The sequence below is a fragment of the Stegodyphus dumicola genome, chromosome 7 (assembly GCF_044657685.1).
Source record: "Stegodyphus dumicola isolate Sdum_Otavi_A_Nest chromosome 7, ASM4465768v1".
Taxonomy (NCBI): Eukaryota; Metazoa; Arthropoda; class Arachnida; order Araneae; family Eresidae; genus Stegodyphus; species Stegodyphus dumicola.
In genome coordinates this window covers 120,165,358-120,183,000 of record NC_140774.1, presented here as the reverse complement: position 1 = coordinate 120,183,000, position 17,643 = coordinate 120,165,358, and the positions used below count along the sequence as shown (strand labels likewise).

Below are 17,643 nucleotides of genomic sequence, written 5' to 3'. Positions count from 1 at the left end.
AAAATGAAAACAACCATGGTAACTGGGGGTAGCTCACGCTCATGACTCTATGTAATGATTATTACATTTGTTGAGGTTGTGTATCACTTACTGCATTTTTTTGAATGCAAAACATATTTATTACAAATTATGAGAAGCTCTATTACATATATATAATAATATGGAAAACATAGAAAAATTAATGCAGGTAAGATTCCTTGTTATCTGAGGATCTTGCTAACAGCGTGCCTCCCAAGATTTCCAGAGCATTCTGGCATGTTGTACAGCTGGAAACAATCTGCAAACTGAATTAGACACACCTCCTTAATTTTTCAATTGCATTTTACATCCTCTGATTTGTTAAAACTGGAATGGTATCAGAGGGAAAACAAGATCATTGGTTCGTCAGCCCTTCTAAAATCAAGAGACTTTGATGACATACACAGTGCAGAATGCTAAAATCTCTTGACATTGGTCATGAAGTTACGTCTCTTGTACTGTCAACTGGAACGAATTATTGTGTCTGCGATGTCAGACTATGTCATCTGAAACACCGTAAGAGTTTGAAAATAGTGTCTTGCGGGGACCGCACATATGATTTTCTCATTTCTATATGGTCCCTGCACAACTATTGAATAATTTCCTTAAAAGTTGAGGGAAAGAACAAACTGGAATTGGGATTGTTACTTAGAATTGAAAGATTTTTATGAATGTGAAATGTCTCTAAAAAATCTAATTTGCCAATGGAAGATGTTTTACGAGTAAGTTTAGCTTCCAAAAAAAAAAAAAAAAAAAAAAAAAAAAAAAAAAAAAAGAGGAAAATGTGATTTTTCTGACCAACAGTGGTCGGTTACGCAGAATTTGTGTTTTTTTTTTTTTTTTTTCTCCTAACATATGCCTCATCTTAGCATGAAATGTTAAGGCAGTCGTAGTTTGACTAATGTTAATTAAACCACATTGGAAAGGAATCCTATATATACCCCAGGAATTTATATTCAGAATAAGGTCTAAATATGGAATTGCATATTTTATTGACAGAAGAGAAAATGATTAAAAGTTGAATTTCAGTAAAATATATGCAATTTTATAGCTAATCAACAGAAAAGGAGTGACAACAGAAGTCTTAGAATCTCCTGGGACATTTTATTTTGGGTAGTTTCCTCTAAAATTAATTAATTGGAAAATTAAATTACTATAATAAAGCAAATACAAATAATATTGAAAGTTAATTATTTTCACTAAGGCTCATTGAATAATCTATGAAAAATTATAAGACAGAAAATGTGTCACATTTTGCCTTTTCTCTTCTGATAAATAAACTATTTCATACTTCTGCAAATGCTATGATACTGTGATGCAGTTGGAAAGTACTAATGAGCTATACTATATACACAATGCAGACTACGATTTAATTTATTCATTTAAAATGTAAAAGAAATGAATTTTACAACATTCAAAGAACAAGCTAAAAATAATTTCTCTTAAGGAAAAAATAAGAACCTAGATGACAATAACTGAATTAAAAACTCAGTAATATTGTAATATCAGAATAACTAATTGAATGAAATAATGTTGCTCTTAAAAAAATAAAGCTTGAACTTAATTTTGTCATTTTAATCTCCACGAGTCAGTGTACACAGCTATATCTCTATACATCAAAGTTGAGATTATTCATCACATCGAGTGGGAAAGTTTATTAGATTTTGGAAAAATGATTGCTAGCATTTATTAATCTATAATGAAAAAATTCTATAAGAAGAAATGCAAAATAATTTTTGCTGCAGTTATGTTATATAAACAGTAATCACCTTTGACTGCTTTTATATTTAGCAAAGCCTTTCTTCACACTTTCCGAAATAACATCAATTCCATTACATATACACTTGTAAACTTGGTATTCAAGACTAGAAGGAGAGACATAGGCACACAAAGACATCCGTTGGTTTACCAAATGTTCAAGGTAAGAAACCTAATAATAGGAAAATACAAAATGTATAAACTACAAGTGTTAAAAAATGGGATATGATGCTTAAGAAAATGTTTTTCATTTAATATGAATAAAAACATAGTTATAATAAGCTTTTATTCATATGCTAAGGAAATGGAATTTTTTTAATGTTTGAATCTCGTAACAGTTTCCTTTTACTTTTCCTAACTAATGTTATCTAATAACAGATGAAAATAGTTATATAACTGAAAAATCTATGCTTCTTTTTTAAAACTCTGTACATGCCATATTTAGAAGTGGGCTTGAAGTATAAGTTTATATGAATCAATTTTCCCCCCTTCCCTTTTAGTACAATTTATCTATTAAAAATATCCCTTTGCATAAAATGCATGAAAAATCTTACCACAAGGGCTTACTTCATTTAACATATTTATTCAGTTGGAAAATATGCTTAACACTATCCAATTAATGTTAACCAAAATTTTATTATTTTTTAACCTGCATATAGTCAATAAAAGGTAAAGAAATAATGATTAAACATGTACAAGAATCAATTCTCGAGCTTTCATTTCATAAAAGATTTTACTAAACACATGAAGATGTACATCTTACTAATTACTAAAGAAATTTTAAACATAAAAGAGCATTTGAGCTTTTTATTTTTATTAGTCATTTCAATTTTAATGAAAGGAATGTTAATTAGCTTTCAGGGTAAAACTACCAAGTTAGATCAAACATATTTGGTGTGCAAGTCTACTGAAAAAAATTACTTAAAGTTTTTCCCTTTCATAATTCAGGAACCCCTTTTCCCCATGCCCTATATTACAGGATTTTCACAAAAAGGGTGTTGTTGTTTTTTCCCTCTTCTTCTTCTTCCAGCGGCAGCTTTAAAAACTTGAGAATCACTGATCTAGAGAATCTGCATTTATTTCCAATACTTTGTATCCTACCATTCTCAGGGCTTTGGGAGATTTTTTGCTTTGATTTAGTTTCATGGATTCAAAATGTAAAGAAGATTGAAAAAGTTGTTAGCTGAGGAGGTATGGACTGTGCATGTAATGAAATCTAAAAGTGTGCAACAATGGTGTTGATCATTTTTGTAATAGCAAAAGAATGAACATTTTTAAAAAAATTTTAAAACCCATATATACAGATTTGCATTTTACATATTTGCACTATAAAGAATATTTTCACAGTAACTAAATTACTGTCATTTTCATTACAAGAAATCAAACCCAAGCAACACCATGTTTAATTCATTAAGCCCTAACAAGAAGCATTTTTCAAATAAAATACTTCAACAGGATTATTTAATCAGTCACTTGCACTAGCTGGATTACTCTAATAATATAATAATTTGAATGCCATAAATTAATTATGGCAAAAACGATTGTCTGCCTCACATGATGAATGCCTTTAAAAACTTTCTAATTTTTAATTAGTTCATGCTACCAATGTATTCACTGGAACATTTGCACAAGTAATATTTGAAACACTGAACTACAAATACTTAACTTCAGTTTTATATTAGTTTTGTGCATGAGCACATACATATACCGTATTTCATGGCATATAAGACGCACCCTTACTTAGACATCCACACACAAGGAAAAAAAGTTTCAATAGCATGGTTTCTTTTAGGTCTCGCGTTTCGTAAAAGCCAAATAAACAATTATTGAATGCAATTACGTTTCCCGTATAAGACTGTGTCCTTCACATATAAGACACAGGTAACTTTCTTGAGACCAAATTTAGGAAAGCATCTTATATGCCGCCAAATACGGTATTTGTGGATATATATTGTTATGAATTTTGTATACAGATAATGTGAGTGAAATTATGCGAAACTGTGACATTTTTCTGTATAATGTAACATTAAAATCTAGAGAGACAATGCAGTGCCAGAAAAATAAGAATACAGGGGCAAGTCTATTTAACATTTAGTAAATTTCTGTCTTCCTAATTTGATGAGATATCGTCAAACTAGCAATGGTTTTGGTGCCCAAATTTTGTTGCCAAAAGCATCAAACTTGGCAACATTTTTGTCCAGTCTCTGTATCACCATAATAGGTATTGTAAATAAATAACTGTAAATGACTTTATCTGTAACTGTAACTGTATCTGGCCTTCATAAGTCTTCAGTAATTTCAAGAAAGAGAGACTACTAGAAATCTCTCGGCAGCCGGGAGAAAACTATATATAATCGACGAGAGCAACAGTACCCTGTGATACTGTGAAAAGTTCCAGAAATCTGAAGTGTTTCTTTCAATAAAATAAATTTTGTCAGTCTATCACTGGACCTGTGTGTATTCAATCTATTACGAACCTATGCGCGCGACAATACATACACACACACACACACAACATTTACTCCCGTTTTTATCATCCAAAAGTCAAGAGAGGAAAATTCTGCAACTAATTTAATATCCATAGGATAAAGTTACAAGAAGAATATAAGAAATGAAATGTATTAATGGATAAATACCAGTAATTATCACAATTTTTATTTAAAAGAAACCTACATTTCAATAAGAATACGCATTAATATTAACATAACAGTATCTAAAAAAGTATTCTGACTCTCGCACACTCTTATTGTTATCCACTGCTAATCCCTAGATCTGACACCATTCAATACTACTGTCCGTATCATTTGTTATAGCTTGCAACTCACTGCCATTGTCGGCGTTCAGTCTGTCCTCTCCCATGTTTACAATCTTCAGAACCATCTGGGATATTAGAAATTCCCATTTTCTTGAAGTTCTTCACTATTACTCAGGATTCATACACATTTCTGCACACAGTACTTTTAAGGACTTTTAAGGACCATTAATGAAAAATTAAGGACCTATGAGTAAATGGGAACTGAATAGATTCAATTAAAAATATTATTCTATGCCTGATTTTCACTTTTGTAATACCATTCTAATAATAAAATAGATCCTTGAGTAGTATGCATTATTACTAAACATGAATTAATTAACATAATTATTAATAAGTTTGAGATTAAAATAAACTGTATGAAATTTATTAAGTAACATTAACTATTTTACACTTATAATAGTTGGACATATTTGAAAGAAGATAAGTGACATTTACATTTTATTAATAGTTAGCTTTATGTTGATTTTTTTAATGTCTCATTGTGTCACATACTTAGTCAGTCTAGAGGTTTAGTAAATAGCAGGTAGATTTTATGTCAAAAGGCATATGTTAAAATGAGAAGTAAGATCATAATCAGCATGACTCATAACAAAAGACTGAAGGTTGTCACCGCTGTTGCTGGTCTAGAGAGAGACCTGCTCATTAGAACAAACCTGAAAGGCCTGATGTAGACACAGTTGGGAAGTGTTGAAAGTTAGTTAGACTCTGTTTGATGCAGTTAGTGTCATAGCTTTGTGTATAGTTTTAAGGGGCTGTAGCCCAGTTAATATACTTTAATGTTCCAATAAGCAATTTACCAGAGATGATAAGTTATTTCGTATTATTTTTAAGTTTCACTAGATGCAAAGAATAAGTTTTACTTGAATTTTCCAATTTTTGTGTTTTATCTTGTGACCACAGTGAGTGTTAATGAAAGGCAATAACTTGCTTTAATATGTAGACATAATTTTTAAGGGTAAGCAGTTCGTTATAAATAATTAAATTAGGTAATTAGATAACCTTAGTCATAATGGATTTACATGGCTACCATTAAATTTTATTTTTTAACAATATTTGTTAAAAAAAGCCTATTAAAATCAAAAGCTAATAAATTTTCACAGTTTAAAATACATGTAATTTATGACAGATTTTTAAACGACATTAGGATGATTACACATTAAAGGCTACAAAATATTTATGTTTTGTAAGCAACAACACTCACCAAAATATTTATCCTTCATTTTAATTTGAAGCCTTCCCAAACATTTTGGCTAGTTTACATCGATTTCCTTCTCTTTAAGCATCTTTTCTAACAATTAGAGATTTGTCTTAATATGCAAACCAATGCTCTTGCTTGTTTCTGCGTGCTTATCTTCCAACTTGTCAACCTATCCACAAGGTACCTATGAGAGTTTACTTGATCCAGTAAAAGTCAAATAGTCCCAAACCCTCGAGTGAATCATAAATTGAAGGGATGAAATCATAAACAATAGGTAAGTTACATAATAACATCTGCACATATCTCTGAAGAGTAATTTTCTTTATGTACTCAGTTTCTTTCTTCAACACGTTTCCTTTTCATTTTAGAATATTTTAAGCTAACTAAGGATTTCTTTTATTCTAAATAACACTAAATGCATTTAGAACGTATAGAAGAAGTGACTAATTTTATTTCTTTAGTAATATGAACATTCAGAAGAAATATGAAATATATATGGTGAAGCCTGGTTACAAAGTTGATGTGGCAAAATTTTCAGAACTTAGTGACACTCCTAACAACAAAATCTAGAAATAGCAAAACTTTTAGAATTTAGAGCAGGCATTGGAAGCAGAATTTAGAGCATGCACTAGGCAGCAGAATTTAGGATCCACAGAGATTGCATCAGGTGGGAAATGTCTAGTGCCAGCTATGTGTTGATGCATTAAGACATATTAGATGAATCTTTTAAATTGTAAATTTTCAATTTCTTTAATAAAAAAATCCCTTTCTATAATGTCTGGCCATGTGATAAGATTAGAAGCAGTTTTGATATTTTCCATACTTGTGTCTAGTGAAAAGTAGAGAAAATAAAGGGAAGATAAACATGTTAGGAAAAAGATTCTAGTATCAGAAGTAAAACAATTCAAAAATATTATGTTTTCATTGTTCTTCCAGATGTTCTCCAAAAGGTAAGAAATTCATTGCAAACTTTCTGTAAAATACATCCATTATGTGTTGATACCATGAGGACACTTTTCATTTGTCGCATTTTTCTCGAATATTCTAGAATCTTCGTTCTATAAACCTACCCTTCAAATTCTTCTAAACTTTCCAAGCTGCAATGTCTAACAAACAGCAAAATGTAACAGCAAAAAGGCAGAAATATTTTGGGGAAAAAAAGGGGGAAAAGGTAAAATTAATTTTATAGAGAAAACTGATGCATATTCTGAGAATTTTGAATATTCTGAGGCGGGAAAAACGCTTACTATGAAAAAATTAAAAAGAAGACATTTTTAATTAATTATATAGCTAATTTTGCTCTTATTAAGAGCTGTTTTGTAAATTACGCTTTATAGCATAATGCCTTATTTTTCAGATTCATAATATTGTATAATAAGTTGCCAAAATGAAACTTTATAATATGAGAGCGAAAAATAGAAATGTTTTATTTTAATGTTATTTTTTAAATATAACTTCAATATATTACCATTATTTTAATGAAATTTATAAATGTTGTGATGTTTTTAAAAAAATCGTCGAAAAATTCTCAGATCTCGGAATGAAAAATTTTCTATAGAAACTGATCTTAAAATCGCCAAAATGTTGACAAGTTGCCAAATTTAGAACTGTTTAATAAAAGAATTCACATCCTCAAAAGTGAAAAGTTATTTAAGATTTCTTTATTAGAAAAAATGCATTTCGAAATGCTTATGTTTCACTTCTTGCTTAGAAACTCGAGTATCCCATCATTTATATTAGAAGTAGAAACAAATTATAACCTTTTCAAAAGATAACCATAAGTGTCAGTGAATCGCCAAAAATATTCCTCCAAAATGCTAATTCACACTCAAAATGGCAGTCATAAAAACAGACAGAAATTTCAGATGATTAAAATTAAGGACCTTCTGCTGATTTTGGCCATAATTAAGGACTTTTAAAGACCAAAAATTGATTCCAAAAAATTTAAGGACTTTTAAGGACTCTTAAGGACCATATGAACCCTGTTTACTGCTTCATTAATCGCGTCCATGCATCCAAAATCCTTGAACAAGTCAATTAATACAACCAGTACATGGATGGATAAATTTTAAAATTTAAGAGAGGTACTTTTCCGTTTTGCCGGCCCAGGCAAAAAATTCGCCAATAATGGTACAACCAATGCCAAACGGAATATCCTCACTGGTAACCTTTTATGCCTCATTTTCAAAACAAGTTGCAGCCATTTCTTATCAGATTGATTGTTTTTTTCAATACTGGCATACAATTACTATAATTTTTAGCAGATAGTTCAATTTTATGCCCTTAGGCCATTCACGGTAATTAAGTCAATTAGGATGCAATCACACTGCTCACCTGAAAGCGAAAATATAAAAAAGGCAAAGTCAAGGGTTAAATTCATCAATTCTAATGAGACTGCCCTAGCGAAGTAAAGCACTGCGGTTTTACATAACTTCTGAGTAAGCTATTCGTACGAATTGAAATAATTCTTGCATTTAAACTTGTATTCCAAATTAATATTTAACTTGAATTCAATGTAGATAATTACTGTGAGGATTATATTTTTGTAGCGTAGTTTACGTGAGATGAGGTAACTTGGGGTCACGTGATATGAAGCCGCAAATCAGGATGTTGAATCATGAAAGCATAGTAAATTCTTGATTTAATGTCTTTTTATAAATTTGTCTTTATTTACAAGTTTTTTACAAAATTTTAAACAATATGTGTATACTGTATGTTGTCGCCAATACAGTCTGCTTGGTGAGATTTGCACCGGCGAAACGCAAAAGTACCTTAAGAGATTTATTTCTTCCATAAGGCTTGAGGTAAGAGAAAATTACATGAATACTTAAAAAATGTATATATTTCTAAAAATTTTTTTATTAATATTATTGTTTACATTTCTTATATATTTAATTGATATTATTGTGCTAAAGAGTTAGGGTGGGAAATATGCAAGTAAATAAGGGATTATGAGATAATGAATATAGCTCAGAAGAATAAAATTCTGAATCTGAAGTATTTTTCAAATACTAATAATATTAATACTCTTTCAGAAGAAAGTGATGCTAATGAAAAAATAAAATATTTCTCAAAAATGATGGAGTGACATTCATTTTAAGACAAATTTTGGAAAGAATAGGATCTAAATTATGCGGAATTCTCCTAGAAGGGGGGGATAGTTGCATATCTCCTGTTCTACTGGATCGATTGATGAAATTCAAATTGCGTTCTTTATGTCTCGAAAGCGCAACTTAGGACATATATTAGATTTATATATAGCTCTATTCTAACATAGGTATTTTAACACAAAATCGGACTTTTTCTGAAATAACATACAATTTTTTTCCATATTTCGATTCTACGACTCAAATTATGCCTAAATACGAAATTTTGTAAAATTTGGTAAAACAGAGAAATTCATAAATTTATGTTGGTGCTTTTTTTCAGTTTGCACCAAGAATTCAATTAATGAACATTTTAATATATGGCAACCTATTTTCCTTTCCTTTTTACATCATGCACAAAAGGGAAAAAAGTGACAATCGTTCCTTTTTTCAAATAATGTTCTTTAAATTGAGGCACGGTGGCGCAGTGGCTAGCGCATCGTGCAGCAGCACCACTGGTCCGGGGTTTGATTTCCGGGTTGGACAAGATTGACTCAGCCTTTCATCCCTTGATTTCCATTACTTGGGTCAATAAAATGAGTACCAAGTTCGCTTGGGGACTAAACACTGGGGGTCCTGCAACAAGCTGACCACTTGTTCAGGGCATATGCTTACGTTCCCCGGGGCCCGCGGTCAAGAAAGCAAATTTTGCGGCACTGCAGGCCTTGGTCCTTTAGGGCTATTTGCACCACTGAGTTTAGTTTAGTTTTGTTCTTTATATTATATTTTTAATTATATAATGGTTATTATTTTAAGTATTTTTTCCTTTCTTGAATTTCATTTTAATTGTTTAAGTTGCACGGTTTCTTTCAAATAACTGTTTTAAAAAAATTTCTATTTACCCATTCGAACTGCGTAGTTTAAATAAAAGGTGCATTGTCTATTTTTTTTTCCCCCCAAATAGTTATCTTTATAATTTATTTTTTTTTTGTCATAGTTATTATTTTAGGTAATTTTTTAATTTTTAGAATTTTATTTTAATTGTTTGTGTAGCATTGTCTCTTCAGATAATTGTTTTAAAATTTTCTATTTATTCATTCGAACTGAGCATTTTAAGTATATTTATTAATATAAATTTTTCAGAATTTGATTTTATTCATTTGAATTGAGTTTCTTTCGGAAGAATACTTTGTGACCCAGACTATGATGCATTTGAAAACTGCATATATTAAAAGAGAAAATACTGTAAAGCACAGTTAACACACCTTTCAATGTTCCGTTCAGAGAAGATATATAAATAAGAGAGATATATATCCAATGTTTTAATTTAGGATGACTTGCATGCATTGCTTTAAAGAGTTTTATCACTGTGCCCATTGCTTTACACAAATTTTATCAGCCTATATTTAATTTCTTAAAATGTAATTCATATTTTAGTCAAACAGTTTATTTTTAAAATCACAAGAGTCAAATATCATAAATTTAAAAAAATTTTAATTAAAAAATACTAAATTTTATGCAAATTTTTTTTTCTTCTTAATGGCTTGCCCTTTTCTTCAGGCATTCTGCAAGTATATTAAAAAGCATCCAACTTTTCAAAACATCTTGGTCTTTCTGACATTCATTTTAAATACAGTTATCGCCTCCCATTTCATACAGGTCCACAAACGGGCAAGCGGTAAAGTTGCTGAACCGTGGTAATTCGCTTCGGGGTTCGAATCCCGGCGAATGAGCTGGTTCCATGGGCGTTTTTGTGATTTTTCTCATTGTAATGTATATGCCAGCTGGTTTCCCATAGATAATTCTTCACGAAGGCGTCCCTCCTCTTAGACAGATAGACCTGCTTTCCCGTAACGTAATAATCAATTTCATCGGTATTTGTTCAGAGCCTTCACTCTTTACAGGCTAAGCATTTTGAAGGAAAGAGTGGTTTAATCAAGAGGGGAAACATCTTTAGGTGACATCTACATACATCACTGGATAAATTCCTGAATCTTCAAATAATTCAACTAACAAATCATGGGATTCTCTAAAAATAGAAATTTTTAAGATAAAAGTGGTCAGCTTGATCCCCGGACTTCAATCCTATCGAGCAGGTTTGGGATGCTTTAGGGAGACGTCTAGCTGCTCTCAATCCGCCCCCTCAAACCCTTGTCATGCTTGCAACTGCTTTGCAAGAGCAATGGCACTCGCTTCCTATGGAACTGATAGACCGCATAATTGAAAGCATCACACATCGCAGTATGTGCTGTATTGCTTCTAGAGGCGATCATATTCCATATTGAAGATACTTTTCCTACGGCAAACTGACACCTTCGATTTGTTCATTTTATACATGTGCTAATTTCTATACTACCATAATTGCCTGGTAATTTTTTTTTATGTTATTTTATACCTTACTATGTGTTGTATATTGTGGGTATGTTTCATTAAATTCTACATGTAACTTTTTCAGTAATCGTGAATTTTGTGATTTTTTATTAATTTATGATAACCAGTGTATATCCTAAGTTGCACTTTCGAGACATGAAAAACGCAGTTTGAATTTTGTCTATCGGTTGCTGCCTGGAAAGGGTTAAATGTTAATTTATGTTTGGCTGCATCCAGAAAGTTATTTATCTTACTGGTTTCTCAACAACTTTCAATATAATTACTATTTTAGCTTGCTTTTTTTGGGAGGGGATTCAAAATTGCTTCATTTATTTTTTTCTTGGCCAGCAATTAAAAGATCATTAAGCCATTTCAATCCAGACAATGACTTTTCACTTAACCTTTCATATAATAGATTAGAAATGGAAACATTAGCAAGAGTATTAACAAGAGTTGGAGATGAGAAATTGTTAGTTAGAAGACGATAGTTCATGTCATGTCAAGAGTTTTGGTAAACTGCCCAGCCTTTCAATAAATTATGCCTAAAAACTTTATCAAAAGACCCTCAAAGAGATTTTCTGAGGACTAATATTCTGATTCGATTTTTGAGCATTAATCTACCAAAGTAACTGCCCGTGTAGGTTACTTGTCCATATATTGAATATGGTACACAAAATTTAGATCACAGTATATAACAAAGATTATGTGTAAATGCAATTTCTCAAATCCAGATTTCTGACTATATGGACCACAATCACTGCTGCTGATTATAATTATTACTATTATAGTGTACTAATTTTAACAGCTCTATACGTATTTATAATTTGAAATCAAAATATAATAAATTTTCTTTTAGCAACTTCAGACATTTTTTTATTTTCATTTTAACTCACTCATAAACTTTGCTAAAGTAAATAAGATATAGTACTTACTTTGGAAAAAGAACTGCTACTTTTATCACATTCCAGATTGCAAAAAACACATTTGGTACAAAATGCTGGCACATTCTTTAGAGCATCAGGTAATTCAACCAAATTTAGATATCTAACCTCCTCAGTATTACCATAATCGATATAACAGATTGTACACTATTAAAAGAAAAATTAGAAAGTTATACAAGCAGTTTAAAAATATGAATAAAGCCAATTTCTCTATGATATTTTTTGTTTACATGCTAAAAATTAGTTAAAATTAATCCCAGGAAAAATAGCCTATTAAAACACAAAATTCACATTAATCTGGATAAAATGGACAATTACATTCATTTTCGACAGAGTTATAAAATAAACAAAAAATAATAAATAACCACTTACAAGGGTTAATAAATATTATTGACGAAATACAAAGTCAAATCTTAAACCCAAAATATTGATTAAACTAATATTAATAGCTAAGGCATTAATCAATTTATTGTGGCTCATTAAACTGCAAGTATAATGTGAAATTTCAAATGAAATAACTGAAATTATTTTAAATTCATTTTTTGAAATGAATTACTATATAATAACATCATCAACTCTCACTCTGTATAAAACAATAAGCTTAAAATATCACAATACATAATTTAGCAATGCAAGACAGAAAATTATAAAATGGCAAAAACAAAAATTAATGAATTTCTCCTTATCACATGCCAACTTTAATGTGTTTTCCAAATTGTATTAACATATTACTCACTAGTCCAACAAAATATTTTCATGTTAATCAACAGCAACAAGATTATTATTATTAATTCAGTTTCAGAATTCATTATTTTTTATATTTATTAACACAATAAAAATGTGGGCAACACCGTAATCAAAAGAATCTGAATATGTTCTCTCTGCATATTAAAAATCTGACAATGAAATCTGCCAATTCTGGAACTTCTGTGCTGCTTAAGATTTCTTTTGCAGTAAGCTTCAAGCGGTATTGTATGAGATTTCAATCAATAAAACAAATTCATCAATTCTGGAAATTTAATTTACTATAATTTCAGTTTTATCATTACTATAAGCATGTATTTGTTGCTTTTATTATATTGTGTGCTACTAAAAAAATTAGTTAAAACCGACGTAAACCAAATTGATCAACTAGATTAAAATTGCCATTTAACAGCTTTTTCTCTCCTCACAGCATCTGTATAAAATGCAATATTTTCATGAAGTTTCTGTCTAAAACATTTAAGTTAACATAGCAGAGATCTAAGATAAATTTAATGTAAATTCACTTTTCTTTGAAGCCCATCAACTTTCCTTCTTGATGTTCACAGCTTTTCAACAGTAAATTGGAAATTTCCTTTCAATTCATACTCACATTTGCAGCTTTCTTACTTAAATCTATAATTCTACATAGACCAAATATAGCAAAAATTCTTTCAGAAACTCACAACTGCATCACTAGGTTTTTGGCATTCATTTTTAAATGTTTATTAACAGCTTAAGTTCTTCTTAAGATATCATCTGCCTCATGGACAGGCCCGCGCCAAGCCTAATCGGCGCCGTCACAAATGCCTAGCAAGCACCTTTATGCAGTGATGATATAAAGGGACATTGCTTATGCTTAACATTTAAAATGAAACATTATTAGCATAATAATATGAAAACCCCAAAAAATTACATTTTATCTTTTAAATTGTCTAAATATGGAAACATTTTTTGCTTTGTTAAAATCCACACTCAAACATATTTATTGAAGAATTATACATATTTTTATGTTATAAAAAGCCACCTAACCTGTATAGTGGTTAGCGTTGCTGACTGCCATGCCGAAGGCCCCGGGTTCAAATCTTAGAGGAGGCATGGATGTTTGTAAATGTATTGTGTCCATGCGGCATGGGGGCACTCTAAACATGCGAGGCAAAAGTCCTCTTGAAAGGTCGGTGGTAGGGGAATAGGGGTGGGAGACACTCGGACCCGTCCCCCCATGATGGCCTCCATCAAAATTGGGGGTGAAACGGAGCTAAATCGCACTGTTATATGTAAGGTGGTCAAGGCTGTTGCCAACAACAGGAATATCTTGCACTCCTTGCCAAGAGAAATTTCATGGGCTTGAACTGACTATAGTCAGACAAGTGAGCATTAGTCAACAACATATTATGAAAACGCAACACTGCAAGCAAAGTGAAATAACACGCATTGGATACCAAACGCATTGGATACCAAATATATTGCTGAGCACTATTTATTATCTTAAAATTAAAAACAAATTAATTTAGATATCTACTAAGTTTGCACTGAATAAATTGTTGTTCGCAGGGTAGTTTACGACAAGGTTCAAATTGTAATTATAAGAGTATATAAAAAATGCTCTAGGGATATATATAAAATTCTTTTTTGCACATCGTTATGTTGTTGATAACGATGTAGCTTATAGAATTTCAACTGGGATGCTACATTTCCTCCAAAAGTTTGCAAAAACTGCAGTTCAAGCACAAGATCTATAGTATTTATATCGCTTTGATTTTTATCAGTTAATGCTTTTTGCAGTTTTTGGCGTAATTTGAGCCAATCTTGTAAATATATGTGAATGAATGTATTTGATGCTGATGCGTGTAAAGGTAGACGCCACTCCATAGACACGATTAACAAATTGCTTAGTCCTTATTTTGTGTCTACTGTTGCAATCGCAGTAATTTGTGCACCATTTATCTTTTTTGCGATTTTTTTTGTGTGTGTGTGTGTGTGTGATTGATTGTTGTTATTCTTATTCTACATAAAATGGGTAAGCGCAGTTACATATTATGTTAAACTTAGGTTAGCTTTTTAATTCATAAAAGCGATGATTTGAGCATAATTACTTGAAAAATGCTTTTGTACATGAACTATTTGTTTATTGAACTAAAAATTATTATCTTTCAAGAAGAAAGAATTAATATATTTACAGAGTGCCACTGAATTTAAAATATACCTATCTGAGATTTAAAGAAATAAAAAATATACAAGGTATTCTGAAATCAAAAATTGGCGATTTTCCAGTTTTTAGCTATATGGAAAAAAGAAGGAAAATGTTCTGTTATTTCATTACTTGCATACTTTAATTTTGATTTATTTAATTTAATAAACAAAAGAGTACTACCACCTCCTTGAATTATTTGATATTGATCTAATAGTTCATGTATTTTTTAAGCAATGGTTTAAGATATACTCAGTTTTTCAGAAATAAAGTAAAATATTTCAAACAGTGACTTTTCGAGAGTTCTTAAGAAGTGTTTTACGCAATAGTTCTTATAATAGTTATTTTCTACTTTTATTTTTACTTCCACTTTTTCTGCTTTCACTTTCCCCCAGATGTCAGAAGAAAAAAAGAAAAAACTGTATGAGGATCAGAATCCAATGAAGGAAAAGAAAGCGAGAGTAAGACTTAATAAACTAGAACTTTAAAATTACTCAGTTTTTCCAAAACACAGAGAATACACAAGCTGACGCTACTAGCACTAGTTGTCCATCAATGTCTCAGCTGCCATTGAAATTGGTAAAAGAAACTAATAATCAGAAAGTGTTTTCACCTGGGAATTACCTTTAACTTAAGCAGCCGGTCGAAAAACAGAAGAAATAATAGTGAAATCTACACTTTCTGCAGTATATACGCATTTTCCTGTGCCTGATGATTCCGGATTATGCTCAAGTCTATTATTGCCATCCCACATTCAAGCCTTAATAGAAAATGGTCCTGGAAATTCTGGTTTCGAGTTTCAGTTTCTCAAAAGACAAAAATGGGTGTAAATTTTTTTAGATGTACTTTTGTAGAATCTTACCAAACAACAAAAGGCTGCTAAATTCTGCTGGAAAAAAATTATTTTTTTTTCCCCCTCCAAAATTTTTAACAGTTTCAGTAACACAAAATTGAGTAGTTCTGAATTTGACGAATGGAACCACTTAAATGAGCACATAAATTTCATGAAAAAAAATAAAATGTATTTCCGGGATCTACATCTTTGGTCTGATTTCTTAGAACGATTACGAAAGAATAAACCTGTTGATTTGGAATTTCAAAATTTATTAAAAAAAAGAGACTAAGTATTGGCATTGTGTTATTGAAAGAATTAGCTATGCCACTGAGTTTTTAGCCAAATAAAACTTAGCCTTCCTTGGTTCCAGTAACAAATTATTCGAAAGAAATAATAATTTTTTAAAGTGTACAACATGAGAGGCAAACAGTTTTCAAGTAATTATGTTCAAATCGTTGCTTTTCCAAATTCAAAAGTTAACGTAAGTTTAACATAATATGTAACTGCACTTACCTATTTTTTTACGTAAAAAGACAATAACAACAAGCAATAACAAAAAAGATAAATGTTGCACAAATTACTACTATTGCAACAGTAGATACAAAATAAGGATTAAGCAATTTGTCGAATGCGTCTACACTTACACATGCATCAGCATCACATACTTTCCCGTTCAAATAAGACAGAAAAGAACACCAGAGACAGACTCCTGCCCTGGTTATAACTCGGTCAAATAAGACAGTGTGCTAGGAGGAAGGCGCACTCAGATCTGGCAATCTCGAGGCTGCCTTAACAGTTAAATGCCCCAACCCCTAGAGGCGATCCAAGGGGCCGCTAACCTATCGATCAAGCCAATGAACTAAGCTAAGTCGACAGGAATACTCAGCTACTCACATTCAACGTCCCCATTATGGAGGGATGGTAAAAGCATCTGGCATCAACAGGACCCCAACCCCAGACAGCAGAACTAAGTCACTTAAACACTGTCAGACAGACAAGACCACCAATCCGGCCTGCTAACACTACATCATGGTATACAGATGTTGGCTTTAGGCGCCTTCAGGGAGAAAACCAAGGAAAGATTTGAATATGTAGTCTTAGTATGTAAGCTTCAGGTGCCCACTGGAAACCTCAAGCAGTTTAAAGGCTCGCTAAATTCACCAACTCTACCGACGGGGGTGTTTCATCCCGGACAACCATGAACATCTGACTATATAGCTCAACCACAACCAGCGGAACGGACGAGAACGCCATATGGTCCTTCTCGAGCCTGAAACAGCCATCGCTAGCGATGACTCCAGTCCTGCAGAGACTGATTTTAAACACCCGCGGCCGAGACTGCCTAGATACAGATCCTAATCAGCAGCTTCCCAGGTTTTACCTGAGTCGACCCCAAAGGGGCGTTCAAATTAGAAAAGAATTTTTCTGTTCAGACAAGCAGCGAGACGCACTGCTAGTTTTAATAACTGCCCGGCGCCTTTTTGACTCGCCGCCGTCATGCTCTGCACGACCTCGCACCTATTGTCGGCGCGGGCCAGCTCATGGAATTAGTCTTTTTCTCCTTATGGTCATCCTAGCAAATCACATTTTTTTATCCACAAAATCATTACTTTTCATTAAAATGAAATACAGTCATATTTATCATCACATAACAAAAAAGGGGACAAAACGTTCACAAAAGCAGCCTTTT

General features: G+C 31.6%; 1 protein-coding gene across 1 annotated transcript in view; it reads right to left on the bottom strand.

The window, feature by feature from the left end:
- The window catches only part of LOC118196178 (serine/threonine-protein kinase 31-like), a 145,250-nt gene that overhangs the window by 76,420 nt on the left and 51,187 nt on the right, over positions 1–17,643 (bottom strand). Inside the window, exons 8-9 of the mRNA XM_085820761.1 lie at positions 12,178–12,333; positions 1,788–1,948 (exon numbers count right to left, since the gene is read on the bottom strand). Coding sequence (XP_085676887.1) covers positions 1,788–1,948; positions 12,178–12,333 — 317 coding nt within the window. The remainder of the gene's footprint in view (positions 1–1,787; positions 1,949–12,177; positions 12,334–17,643) is intronic.